Genomic DNA, 13,222 nt, shown 5'->3' on the forward strand with positions numbered 1-13,222 from the left:
TTAAAGAGGTCGATCTTATGAGACATTCAAAGGAGCATGAACCTGTAAGTTAGTCACTGCATAGCCTTCAGTCTCCTTAAAATTCTGAATCTTCCCATCCTAGTGCCAGTAAATACCAGTGAAAATCACTTGCTTAATTAAGCATGTGCCTCATCTCCTGTAGCTTGGCCATGCTAGCAGCCTGTGTTTTACACCTGTTAGCTAAGATAGCGAAGGTTTGGTCTATCCCTGCTGATATGAATCGTGGCAGTACTTCTAGGATGCCACATAATGGCATTCCTTTGTATGTTTTTCCAAAAGCTAGGAAATTGCACATAACAAGTTAAAAGCATCTGATGAGCACTATAGAAAAGCCTGTAAAGAAATTAATCATTCTGCCTTCAGAACAGAGCTTGGAATACTGTGCAGTAAACAAGGCTTTTAGGGCTATGCATCAAACAAAAAGGGCAAACATAAAATATTGAGTGGCTAAGTGATTTTGTCCTGTGTACTGAATGAGACAGTGTCCCCATGAAAACCTTAAGACTGGGTTTATTCAATCGAGGTTGTAATACAACAGGTGCTAAATTCTGCATCTCCCCAAGGCCATTAGACTTGATACCTTTCTGAAATGTATGTAATAGGCAAGTACTAGCTGTACTGTTATTAAAAATACAAGTTCTTTGAGCACGGTATGTTCAGTTTCCTTCCAGAGGGACATCTATGTCTTGGATTATGCAAGAGGCCAGACAGGATTATCAGCTAGTTCCAAGTGGCTTGAAACTATGGAAGACAGATAGGCAGCTGAAATTCAGTTCACACATGCTGTTTCAGTGATGGTCTCCCCAAACATTTGAGTACGTAGTTTTCCTACTGTAGCAACACTGTTGTGGATGTGTAATAATTCAAGGAAAGAGGATCTGGTTATGAGAATTGCTGTTTGATGTAGTGCAGCTGCCATCCAGCCGACCTAGTCCACTTTAAGGGAAAACTCTGCTGTAGACAGTGTGATTCTCTCTGGTGTATCAGCATCAATTAGCAAAGTAGTCATGTCTCTTCCCTTGGGCTCTCAGAACTGGGTTGTCAAAGCTATATTTGGAAAATTCCAACCTGAAGAGCACTGCTGGCTTTAAATGAAGGGCACGAATTTAGCAATGAATGAGTCCATCAGATGTCAATAGCTTCACTTTTACGCAGGGTAGAGTCACCACCATAATAAACACAAGCTCTTTCTGTAGCTGAAAATGCGTGGTTTACTGTGACTGTAGGGTGTTTACAATCGCTGTCAAATCAGTGTGCTTTCCATATAAAGGATGCTGCTGCATGGAAGAGCAGCACTATACAGCAGGACTGCAGTACTGAATGCATCTGATGAGGTGGGTACCACACACTGCTTTATTGCAAAGGCTGTTGGCACTTGGTGTCTGATACTGTGGTTAGGAAACCACAGGCACACTGAAAATACTACATAGTTGTGCTGCTTCTTGATAGCACTTACACTTTTTAAGCGATGCCACTGGATCCTTAAGCCTGTATTAAGAGTCCACAAATGGCCTTTACAAAGTAAATACTACTGGCTAATACCTAATCTAAGGAAGCACATTTGTTGAGGAGTTCTGTTTTCATTTGGAAAATAGAATCAGTTTAGCGGGCTCTTGGGAACATTTTTATGTACCAAAGGGCTCCTGATGAGGTGTGGAGCTACTCCTTTGGTTGAACAACTCTGCTGTCAGAAACAATTAGCTTGTCTTGGCCCTTAGAAACTGTGCATGCTGTAAGACCACAGCTCTCTTCAAGAAATACAACTTGCTAGAGGTTTATTTTCCTCATTTCTCCTCATTCTGTCTAACCTGTTTCTGTCTTAGCTCCCTTTATTAGAACAGCCCTGTTCTTTTCTTCTTTTCCTTTCTGGGGCCTGCTCACAAGGATTATAGTGCCTTTCTCCCTCTGAAAGGGGCTGATGGAGATTCCACTGAGTGGCTGTATTCAGTGGTCCAGGAACAAGAGGTCTGTATCCCCTTGTCTTATGCTGTGACTAGTCAGCCATGCCAGATGCTGATCTCTGACAGCACATTTCTAAACAAAATCGCTACAGCTTACTTCTTCCAGTAGGTTCCAAATTTGGTTATATAACATCATGATATACACAGCTTTGGGATGGTGGTAACAAAACTGACATGTGCCCAACCAAGTCAGAAAATATAACATAAGCCGGAGCAGATGACACCTCCTTGTAAAGCAAGAAACAAATCCACCTACCTGTATGTCGCTAAAGAAATTGAGATTTGCTAGTTCCCAGCCACAGTGCATTTCAGTATCATTATCCCTTTGATTCAGAGGAGGAGAAAATCAAAGCCAGCATGTTGGAGTTGAGTCCTGAAGCTCCATACATAATATTGCAAGAAAAACTAGAAACATGCTGAGATATTCAGAAGACTCCTGCCCAGCATGCATCTCACATAGGACTTTGTCGAGTTAGAACAATTCTCAACATGTTTATTTCAGGGAAGAAGAAAGAGAATCATGTATTTAAAGGGGAAAAAAAATGGGCAGTCTGATCTCCTTCACTGTGCCAGATTTAATGAAAGCAACAATAAATACCAACAAACCAAATTAAAACTGCTTGAATCATTCTTAAGTCTTACTTATTGCAGTAGAAGATGGTAATGGTTCCTCACTTCTGTCAAAGGCTGGGGCAAAGATGATAAGGTTCTTATCACAGTGCCATGTAGCTGCCTGCACTGCCTCATCCCTATGCTCAATAGCAAAACAAAATGACAAGTATATTGGGCTTTGTTTGATGGGCTTTTCCTGAAGTTAAATGGGAAAACATTCTTTATAAAGTGATTCTGTGTTTTGTTGTGACCACAGAAATGTGTGGCAAATATAATCTAGTGAAAATGAGTTTGATTTGTTCCGTAACCAAGTTAAATAGAATATAGAGGTAACACCAGTTGTGCTAATCATGAGAGTTCTGCCTTTTCTTAGAGAGACAGTCATCTGTACCACAAAACGTGATTGGCAGCCATGCAGAAGGGCTTTACAGTCATATGCTGTGCAGTCCTACCTCCAACCAAAATAGGAAAACCTAGCTTCCCACACATCTGGGTTTACATCACCTCAGCTGAGCCAACAAATTGACTGTAGGCTGTTTTGTGACCCTTGTTTTCTGACATCTGTAGATTTTGGCCTTTCCCCAGGAAGCCTGGTTATTTTTGAAGGAAGTTCCTATGGTGAATGTAGTTTGGGAGTTATCAGCCACATGGCAGAGTCATGGAATGGTGGAGGTTGTAAAGGATCTTGGGAGAGCATGTAATCCAGCCCACTGCTCAAGCAGGTTCAGCTAAAGCAGGGTACCAGAACTGTGTTCAGCTGAAGTTTGAATATCTCCAAGGATGGAGACTCCCCAGCCTCTCTGGGCAACTTCCTCCAGTGTTTGATCATCCTTACAACAAACAAAGCTTAACCTCATGTTTAAATGGAATATTTCTCTTTCTGTTTGTGCACATCCAGTCACAAGACAGTCTGGTTCCACCTTCTTTACACCTTACTGACCTTACTGTCAGATATTTAACCGTATTGATAAGGTCCCACCTGAGACTTCTATCCTACGACATTAACAGTCCCAGCTATCTCAGCTTCTCCTTGTATGACAGATGCTCCAGCCCCTTAATGATCCCAGTGGCCCTTTGCTGGACTCTCTCCAGTAAGTCCATGTCCTCTTCCTGCTGAGGAGCCCAAAACCAGACACAGCACTCCTCACCAGTACAGAGTAAAGAGGAAGGATCACCTCGCTCAGACTTGTGGCAACACAATTCCTTGTGTAGTCCAGGATGCCATTAGCTGCCTTTGCAGCAAGGGCACATTGCTGGCTCATGGCCAGCTTGTTGTCCATCAGGGCCTTCTCTGCAAAGCTGCTTTTCATCCAGTCATACCCACAAAGTGAGGGCAGGCAAATGCGGTACTTCTGAGGTTATGACTTGGGTCAGGGACATCCTGAAGTAGATGCAGGTTCTACTTGCTTAGTAATTCACAGTGGATTTCTCCTTCATGAACTTGTCTTGAGCCTGTTGTTTTTCAGCATTGACAGTACCCTTCGGCAAGGAGACCCACAGGTCTGCTTTCTGTTGTACAAAGAGCTGCCAAACTTTTTATGTTCTGGATGCAGCTTTTCCTTAGCCAAACTCATGCACCTAGGTCTTATTCTGGAAGACATAACACATCGCTGATTCTTAATCATCCCACTTCCATTACTGATTTTATAGATATCACCAGACCAGTCCTATTCCTTTCATCATTGCTGTTGCCTCTCTCTGAACTTCTAACAGTTCTTATTAAGATAAGAAGACTAGAGCAAATAATGCTTCTAGAATAAACTAGCTTAGCTTCAAAGGTAGTGTTGTAGTCTCAGTATTAAAAAACCTCTCACTGTCCCATGGTCTTCTACTCATATAATTATTACCTACATACATTTTCATACAAATACAACATTCTATTTGAAATCTTTTGTATGCATTCTATTTGAAATCTTTTGTATTAACCTGATCTCATTATCACAGCTGTTACCATCTTCTCGTGCCTGCAGGGTCTCTCTTATTTTCTGAATGGTCAGCACCTCTGATTGAATGCATTGTGATTTATATCAAGGAGCAGTGTAACAGTGTTGTCTTGGGTCCTTGCAGAGATGTCAGTGTCCGAGTCTGAATACAACACAGACAAGAAGCCTGCAGCTCTAGTCTTTGATATATATTCTTCATTCTGCTTGCTAGAGACATCCTTTCAGATGAGGAACACAAATTTCTCTCTGCTGGTAATGCTAGAAGCTGAAGAGCTTGATTGAGAAAAGGGGTTTTTATGATGTTCCTTTTGTCCTTTTGATTAGATTTGAGTGTTTAAAAACTATATGATGATTTGTTTAAATCTACTGTTCTTAATTGTTTAGTTGGATGTAAGGGCTGAACAAAAAGAAAGAGCCTTTACAAAGAGTCCTGGACTGTTTAATTTGGCCTTCATTGTGTGCTTAGGATGCAATTTCATGTTCATTTTAGAAGAAGAGTCAACCTATTGTCTCCAGACTCTCATTTGGTAGCATCAGGATAATTTGAAGACTACAGTTTCCCTTGAGTAGAACATGGAAATGAATTATTTCTGTTCATTTAACTCATTTTACCTCACAGTATGGTGCATGCATCCTTGTTTTCAAAGGCATCCATTCACATAATAAAAACATAGCTTGATTGCTTCATATTTTCAAGGATGGCATGCATTACTTCCGTGGGGATTTGTTTCACGCTGCCATGAAGTAATCATATAAATCATGGGGCAGATTCTCAGCATGGGTAAATTATTATAACTCCATCATCTGTATGTCTTGTAAGGTGGCTAGGACCCTAATTAAAAGCATTTTTACATTGAAAGCTGAAGTTAGAATGCATTCTGTGCTTAAATGTGGGAACAAAAGAGCATAGTTTTCACATTAAGATTTATTTATCATCTGAGGAGCTGCTTTATGTCCATAGTTTATCCAATTTGTTAGCTATTTTGTAGATAAGTACAGCGTGCTCTGTTTCCATTTGCTAGTGACATTTCTTGCTCAGGTTTTTTGTATTTGTATACAGAGCACTGAACATCACAATTAAAATGCATCCCCAAGTAGTTTAGGACAACTGTGCATTTGTCCTGAGTGTAGTTAGGTGGATAATTGTATCTAGAGTCACAATGAGCGACGTGTTTTGGAGATACTTCTTCCTAGCTGTGTTTGATGCTCCCTTTGCTCTGGTTTTGGTAAAGGTGATAAGCAGAATTTTGGTGTGATTTTGGTGTGATTTTGATGAAGTGGACAGTTACTGTTGTGATACTGAAAATGTTTTACACAATCACAGCTATCATTTAAAGTGAATCTTTGAGAAACTGCTGTCATAAGAACTTGAATTTCGGTAGATAATGATAGCAAAATGAATTTGTAACTGTTCTTTAACATACAAAACAATTGAAGCTTTACTAGTAACACCATTTTTAAGGTTTTTCTTAAGTATGAATATAGAGTACATTCATTATATTAAATATTTTTGGATTGTAACAGATTTATTATTTCTGTTTATCATCCCAAATTTATGTGAAACCTCCTTCAAGACGGAGTTATTTGTAAGGTTTAGACTTGCTATAGCTTTTAATTACATTGTGTGATCCTAGGTCTGCGTGGCTTCTGAGTTGTAACATAGTAAGATGCACAGAAATAGAAAGGTAAAAGCCAACATCACAGATTACAGTGCTTAAGATATAATGTATGCCATATCCTCCAAACCTGTGAAGCCACGAGCCATGTTATTGGGACAGTTTATATAAGGTGTGCTGACACAGAGGTCATCTCTTGGCGTTTTAGAAGGAGCGAGGTTGAGCACCCAGTGGCAAGATGCGGGAGGGAGCAAGCGAGTTCCTGATTTCCCTTCCCAAACCCAGCACCGTGCCATGGCATTTATCAAAACACTTCAGGCGAGGGCTTTGCTGCTGTTGTGCAACAGGGTGGGTCCTTCCTCTTCCAGAGAGCGCAGAACCACAACTCAGTCATTTTCCATTGAAGGCAATTCACTGAAGAGCGCTGGAGAGGAGGTGGAGCCCTGGCTCCCTCCATCCCCAGCACTGCCAGCTCCGCTGCACTTTCAGCTGTGATTATGTGTCACACTTTACACTAAACCTCTGTGAAACAGGGGTGAAGCTACTAATCTACTTCATCTGGGGTTTGTGGAGCTTAATTAATATCTGCACGTACTTTGAGATGACAGGCGCTCTGTAAGCGCAAGATCTTATTTATTGTAATTATATGTCTTGATTCCTGTGGTGCTTTATTCATTTGGGCTTTTGGACCACGAATTATTTTGGGCAAAGTACTGCGACTGTTCAGCACAAATGATGTGCTTTATAGCTCTGAGTACCCTTATGTCCCTAAATGTAAGTAGTGATGAAAACATTATTGCAGTGGGAGTGGGATTTAGGAGGCGAATCTATGAACTATTTCCTCTCTAGCAAAGATTTGTTTTCATTAGAGGAGTCTGCCTTGCCTGTGTGTTGTGCCTTGCCCTCCATTGTATTGATAAATGGTTAGAGCAGTGCTGTGAAGGACAGAGTAAAACAGAAGCAAATGTGAATCCGATGACTTTCTAGCACAGCCCTCTTCTCTTCCTGGGAATAAGATATGACAACGCCTGCAAAAAATAGCTTTTTGCAAGGAGGGGGGAGGAGGAAGGGAGGGAGGGAGCTTCCTTTCTCTGACAGTGAATATATCCTTCTGCTCTGCAAATTCAGCGTGAGCAGAGCGTCTTTGTACCAGTACAGTTCTGCAGCTTCCCCTGGTGAGAAGGGGGTTGGATTTTTGAGAGAGACATGACAGACCTAAAGGTAGGGAAGGCATTGGAGTAGACAGTCATTGCAAGCCTTTCCAAAAATGGAGCAACCTTGAACAAAGTGCCTTTTTTTCCCCCCTTCTTTCTTAATTAAGTAATAGTGACAGTCAACAGGAGATTCTAGCAACCCAAAGGAAGAGCAGTGACGTCTTCTGTGATGCAGCTGGGAGAGCAACAGACTCTGGGGCTCTCTTAGGTCTACCTAATATGGAGTGTACAAGAAAACACTGGAAGGATGAATTTGCTAAGCCCTAGTCTCCAGCAGGATATTTTTGGACTACTCTGACATTACAGAATATTTAAATGGTTCAGCCCACCCCATAAGTTTTACCTTGATATGGGGAAATCCCTATAGACTGCTAACAGGTTTTCTCAGGTTCTTTTTGATTCAGTGCACTGCATTTCCCCAGTGCAGGCAAATGGTGATCTATAGGTATATAGAGTATAAGCGAGAAGGGGAGGGGAAAGAAATGGAAGGGACATAGAAGAGACAGTAAAGACTGCTGCTTACTTTAAAGTACCAAGGTAAAGCATTGACAACTCAGAGACAGTTAAAATCACTTCTTTTCTCTACCATTAGCCGTTCAGCAGGTTGTTTCTTCCTTTTCCATCCCTCTCTGCCTTGTAGATTTTTGCAGGAGATGAACCTAAGCTTGATTTGCCCCAGAAAGCTCCTTAAATGCTATTTATTTGCTATTTTATCCAAGAAAGGTAAAATTCGCCATAAAGAATCTGAAAGTGCACTTAGGTCAGAAGCTTGTTCCAGTGGTGTTGAAGGAGTGTCTGAAAACAACAGAACAATCAATCCAGGACCAAGAAACTGGGAGGAGCTCCTCAGCCCTTTGGAAAATTCGACTCCTGAGGCAAGAACTTAATATAGGTTTCCTGTTTGTTCTTCGTGACATCTAAACTTGCGCATTTTTTACATGTTGGAAACACTTCTCTTGCCCCTTTCCTCTTGTCCTTTTTTCATGCTTCTATAAAGCTCCACTCTTATCAGTGAGCTGCTGTCTAATACTGCTAATGCTGCCGGAGCTGCTCAAAAGAGAATTCCCAGGTGGAAGCAGAGCAGAGGAAATAAACACAAACTGCCCATGTTTGGGTCAGGGGTGGGCAGGAAAGAGCCTGACTTGTCAAGGCAGCAGAACAAAGACTGGGAAGGGATACATTTGGTCTCTGCAGGTATGTCTGGAAACTAATAGTGAATGCTATGGGGAGAGAGAAGCTGCATCAGATAAAGGATGCAGCTTTATCTGCTGTAAATTGGTGCTGGAGATTGAAGAGGGTTCCTTGCCATTGGTGCAGAGAGGTTCTGGAGCAGCCTTCCAGGATGAGATGTGGGAGAGACAATCTGACCCCTATGATACTGGAGCTTGATCTGTTTACCAGGGATGGAGGAAGCAGTACCCAAAGGTCTCTCTAAGTAGGATTTAAGCAAACCCAAAAGAGTGACAACCCGTGCAGGCATGCAGTCTGCTTTCCCCAGACTACCAGTAACTGAATTCATACTGTGACCATACTTGTGACCTGAAACCAGAGTGTCCCCCTAATAATGTCTTACAGGCCCACCTGCTGTCCTGCCTTCCTGTTTGCTTCTTCTGTTGAAGAACTTCTATTCCCAGAAGCATTCTGTACTTATTTTTAGCTTTATTATTCTTTAGATTAGAGGTGGAGTTTGAATGTTGGTAAGGCTTCCCTGGAACACAGCCCTGACCTCCAGCTTTCTATATATATTTTTAATGAGTTGTCAAGTGACTTGTGTGTATCGTGGAGTGAAATGATGGATGGAGCTGGACTCACAGGAGAGTTGCATTGAAGTTCTCTTAAAAATAAGCAGCATTGTGGCAGCTCAGCTCTATTGACAATAACATCAAGTCAGATTTAATAGCGTAACTCCTTATTGAGTGAATCCGCCCTGTAGGAAACAGTATGACCATCCTGTGCACAAGAGGAAAAAAATCAATGTTAATCCCTTGGGAGGAAAAATACAAGATTAACAGTACGTTTGAATGAGTCTAATGAGAATCACATGGCAAGAATGTTAATTTGGGGCTGTCGTATAAGCTCTGTGAAGGTGTAACGTGGTAGTTTCCATATATCACCAAATGCCATGTATTCTCCTTGGATACATATCTGCAAGTTGTAATTTAATGGATTTGCACCTCTTCTGTATGGCTCCCTGACAGAACAACAGGGGATTTTCAAGCTAATCACCTTTCAGTGGGGAGATTTATGACCGGTGTAGTGAGCTGAGCCTTCCTTCCATCATGAAGGGCACAGACTGGAGACAGTCGTTGGGCACAGCATACCAACTGGGAGCTGCTTAATCAGAAACAGGATCGAGCATCTCTGTCTTGCAGTTGCTCTCTGGAGTCATGCAGTTCACTGGCTTTGTCGGATATAATTGTTTGCCTAAATCGGTCCTGGTTACTAGTATTTTTGGAAGTTGGGTGGGTAGTAGTTTTTCTGTCATGCCTTCCTTAATAGCCCTCGGCTTTGTAAGAAGCGAACAAAGCAATGGGCTTTCATACTTCCTATTTGCTTTTGAGAGTCTGAGGTGGCAATTCCATTCTAAGTACTTGTTAGTCGTAGGTGAAGGTTCACGTTGCCTAGTTCTCAGCCTTTAGCTTAGGTAGATGAGTTGGTCACTCTCTTCATGTGTTGCCCAGAGCAAGGGACTTCTCTGAGGTTGGTGCAGAGCTCCTTCTCTTAGGCTCCTGCTCTTCTCTCTCTGTGGAGAGTCTACCTCTGTTCTTCCCCTGCAGGTATAGGGAGACTGTGCAATTAAAGTGGGTGCTTATGTTTGTATAGATCTCATACCTCTTTAAATTAATCACATGAGGCAGCTGAGTATCTCCTAGTACATGGCCTAAGGCAGGAAATGAGATGAGATGAAATTACACTGACTTGTTCCAGAGGAATTACTGCACTGATGTTTTCATGTTTAGCCCCATTCTCTTATTGCCTGTGTTCACCTGTTCAGCATTAATTTTAATACAAAGAGTAGGCTCATAACAGCATCAGTTTTACAGTCGCGTCACTTACCGGGCTGCATCTGCTTCCCAAGATTGTCACTGGCATAAGAGACTGCAAATAAAAATCAACTGGAACACAAATGGCAGCGTCTCAGCAGTGCCAAGCTGTACAGTGGAGATTGTTTGCTTATGCTTTTATTTGCCAGCATTGTCTAAACAAAGATAAGAACGTAAATGCTGTAGCAGAGCTTCCCAAACAGGATTACGGGGGTGATAGGAGCTAGCACTTAACATTACAATGATAGATGCCAGTGTGGGAGAGACGTCACTGCCCACTGCTCTTCTTATATCCTAAAAGCAGAGCAATAAAAGGGGAGGCAGGTCTGTGGAGCTCTGTGTGAGGTTTGCTGCTTTACTCAGGAACGTTAATCTTTTAGGGTTTGATTCATTAGATTGGTACTCTGTGAGCTTTGCTTTGATTCCTCTAAAATACAAATTGCAGCTAATGTGACTCTGAAGGAGGGTGTTACGTTGTGAGCCTGAGTAAGTTTTACAACAGACCAGGCAAGCTCAATATAATCCTTGAATTGAGTGGGGAACAGGCCTCCAAGTCAGCTAATTTTGAATGTCAGCATGCATGGTACCAGGCTAATTGAGATACACAGAAACTGCCATGTGCCTTTTTAATTGCATTTAGACAAGATGTACAGTATTTGAGTCAGCTCGGCAGTGTTCCCACTGATGAGAGTGTTGATGACACCTGACACCAGTGATGATATATTAAGTGAGCTTAATATCTTAGCGCACATGTCATGAGGCACATTAGAATCACAGAAGAATGTAGGTGAGAAACGACCTTTCCTCTGGAGGTCATCTGGTCCCACCTCCTGCTCACAGAGTTCAAATATAGAGCCGGTTGCTCAGGACTGTGTCCAGCTGAGCTTTGACATAGCTGGACATTCATTTCCAAGGATGAATATTCCACCATCTCTCTGTGCCTGAGTTCTGATGCTGCACCTCTCCTTGTGAAGACTTCTTTCTTGATAGCTAACAGTCAGAATTTCCCTTGCTGTGCCTTAATCTGTTGTAGCCAAGCACCTCTGAGAAAAGATTGGTACCATCTTTTCCAGTTAGGTAGCTGAAGATGGCCATTGGATACCTTCTCAGCCTGGAGAGGGAAAGGCTGAATACATGTTCATCTCAGACTCTTCATATCATGGTCCCCCCAGCCATGTCAGTGGCCCTCCACATGCCTTTCTCCAGTTTGTCATCATCTTTCTGGCACTGGAGAACTCAAAACTGGTGACAGCACTCCAGATCTATGCCAAATAGCAGGAAATAATTACTTTCAGTCTGCTGAGATGCATTACCTAATGTCAGACTTCTCTCAGCTGCCTATAGAATACTTCACCTTGTTTTTCACCCTGGTGGGGTGGTCTGTAACGGACTAACACCATGATACCTGACTTGTTGGCCTTCCCCCTGATTCTTACCCATAAACACTGAACCCTGTTGTCACCATTGTTAAGCTCTATACAATCAAAACACTTCCTAACATAACGGGCTACCCCACTGCTTCTCCTTCCTTACAGCACTCATTCGGCACATTTACGCATAACATACCAGCCCTGCCAGCCTAATTGGTAATGAAGGATGAACTATTAATTGCATTTAAAATAAATTCTTAAGAAGCTCTGTGCTTGTGATTATTTTTCTTAAACAAGGGGAAAGTTTAGCTTCATCCTTCTGTAAATACTCCCCTGGGCAGTTTCCCAAAGCAGCTAGTGGCAAGCAGGTTTGGCACTTTTATAGGATTGTATGGTTTTTAATAAGAGATCAGTGTTGTTCCCTCACATCTAAAAGCCTACAGAGTTTGTGAACTTCTGGTTGTAGGGAATTTTGTGCCAGGTTGTCAAGCAGTGGTGTTTTCTCTCCGAGGCTGTCACTTGCTCAGCAGAGCACAGGAGTGACTAATACAGACAAATGAAGCTAGGAAAAATTAAATACCACAGTAAAGCATTTCTAACATCCTATATGATCCCTTTGTGGGCTCAAAGCTTGGTGTTGTAGGTGAGCTTATAGACTTGTTAACATACAGCCAGACCCCACAGCATTTAGGTCTTTTCCAGACGGAGATTACATACATGAGGATAGTTCAGGACAGGCTTCTGCAGTACAGCAGATAACAGTTCTCCCTGTGACTGCAGTGAGAGTAAGAGATTCTGCACACATTTCATGCCTATTAAGAGCAACATTGCCTGCAGTATCTTCAGCACCAGGTCCATGGACCATTTGCTGTCCTGTTTGCCTGAAAAGTGCATGCCTTGAAAGCAAGAAAAGTAAATAAAACCCACAGGCCCTTGAGATTTCCAGGCTTCAGGAGCAGAAACCCTCACTTTAGGATTCCTTGCTGTTGTTCCTAGAATACCACAAATAGGTCAAACAAGCAGTCTTGAACGCTCAGAACTGCTTTTCACTAATGATAAATGATGATTGTGCAAGTATTTGAGATAAGTGTTCATGTCACATTTCTGCAGAAGACTTGCTCAGCTCATAGGTTTTGCATTCTCTGGGAAGTTCTCTATTATTTGGTGGCTGACAACAGCAGGTCAGGCTGGAAACATATACCATTTTTAACTAATCTCTTACTGTGAATAGTGAATGAAGAACAATCAAAGGAAATGGTCTGGAAGTAACACATTGTTTAATATAAGCTCTCCCAAACCAGCAAATATAAAATAGCAGCATCAAAAATAGCAGCATCACAAAGTAAAAATGGCTTATATGCGAGATCCTTGAGCCAAAAGGCAGCCTGGTTTTTATAAATCTATTTTTACCTTGGTCAGCTGTACTAAGTGATTTTATCAA

The 13,222-nt window shown here is 41.9% G+C and overlaps 1 protein-coding gene across 8 annotated transcripts in view; it reads left to right on the top strand.

Moving 5' to 3' along the window:
- The window catches only part of TTC7A (tetratricopeptide repeat domain 7A), a 166,500-nt gene that overhangs the window by 135,512 nt on the left and 17,766 nt on the right, over positions 1-13,222 (top strand). Inside the window, exon 20 of one of the 8 annotated variants that reach the window (XM_061367219.1) lies at positions 2,317-2,445. The exons of the other annotated variants lie outside the window; for them this stretch is intronic. Coding sequence (XP_061223203.1) covers positions 2,317-2,352 — 36 coding nt within the window. The 3' untranslated portion in view covers positions 2,353-2,445. Of the gene's footprint in view, positions 1-2,316; positions 2,446-13,222 lie in introns of those variants that run through there. 8 annotated transcript variants of the gene reach the window in all.

The sequence above is a fragment of the Neopsephotus bourkii genome, unplaced genomic scaffold, assembly GCF_033783945.1.
Source record: "Neopsephotus bourkii isolate Nb327-2 ecotype Australia unplaced genomic scaffold, CSIRO-AGI_Nbou_v1 NB_1373, whole genome shotgun sequence".
In the NCBI taxonomy this organism is placed as follows: Eukaryota; Metazoa; Chordata; class Aves; order Psittaciformes; family Psittacidae; genus Neopsephotus; species Neopsephotus bourkii.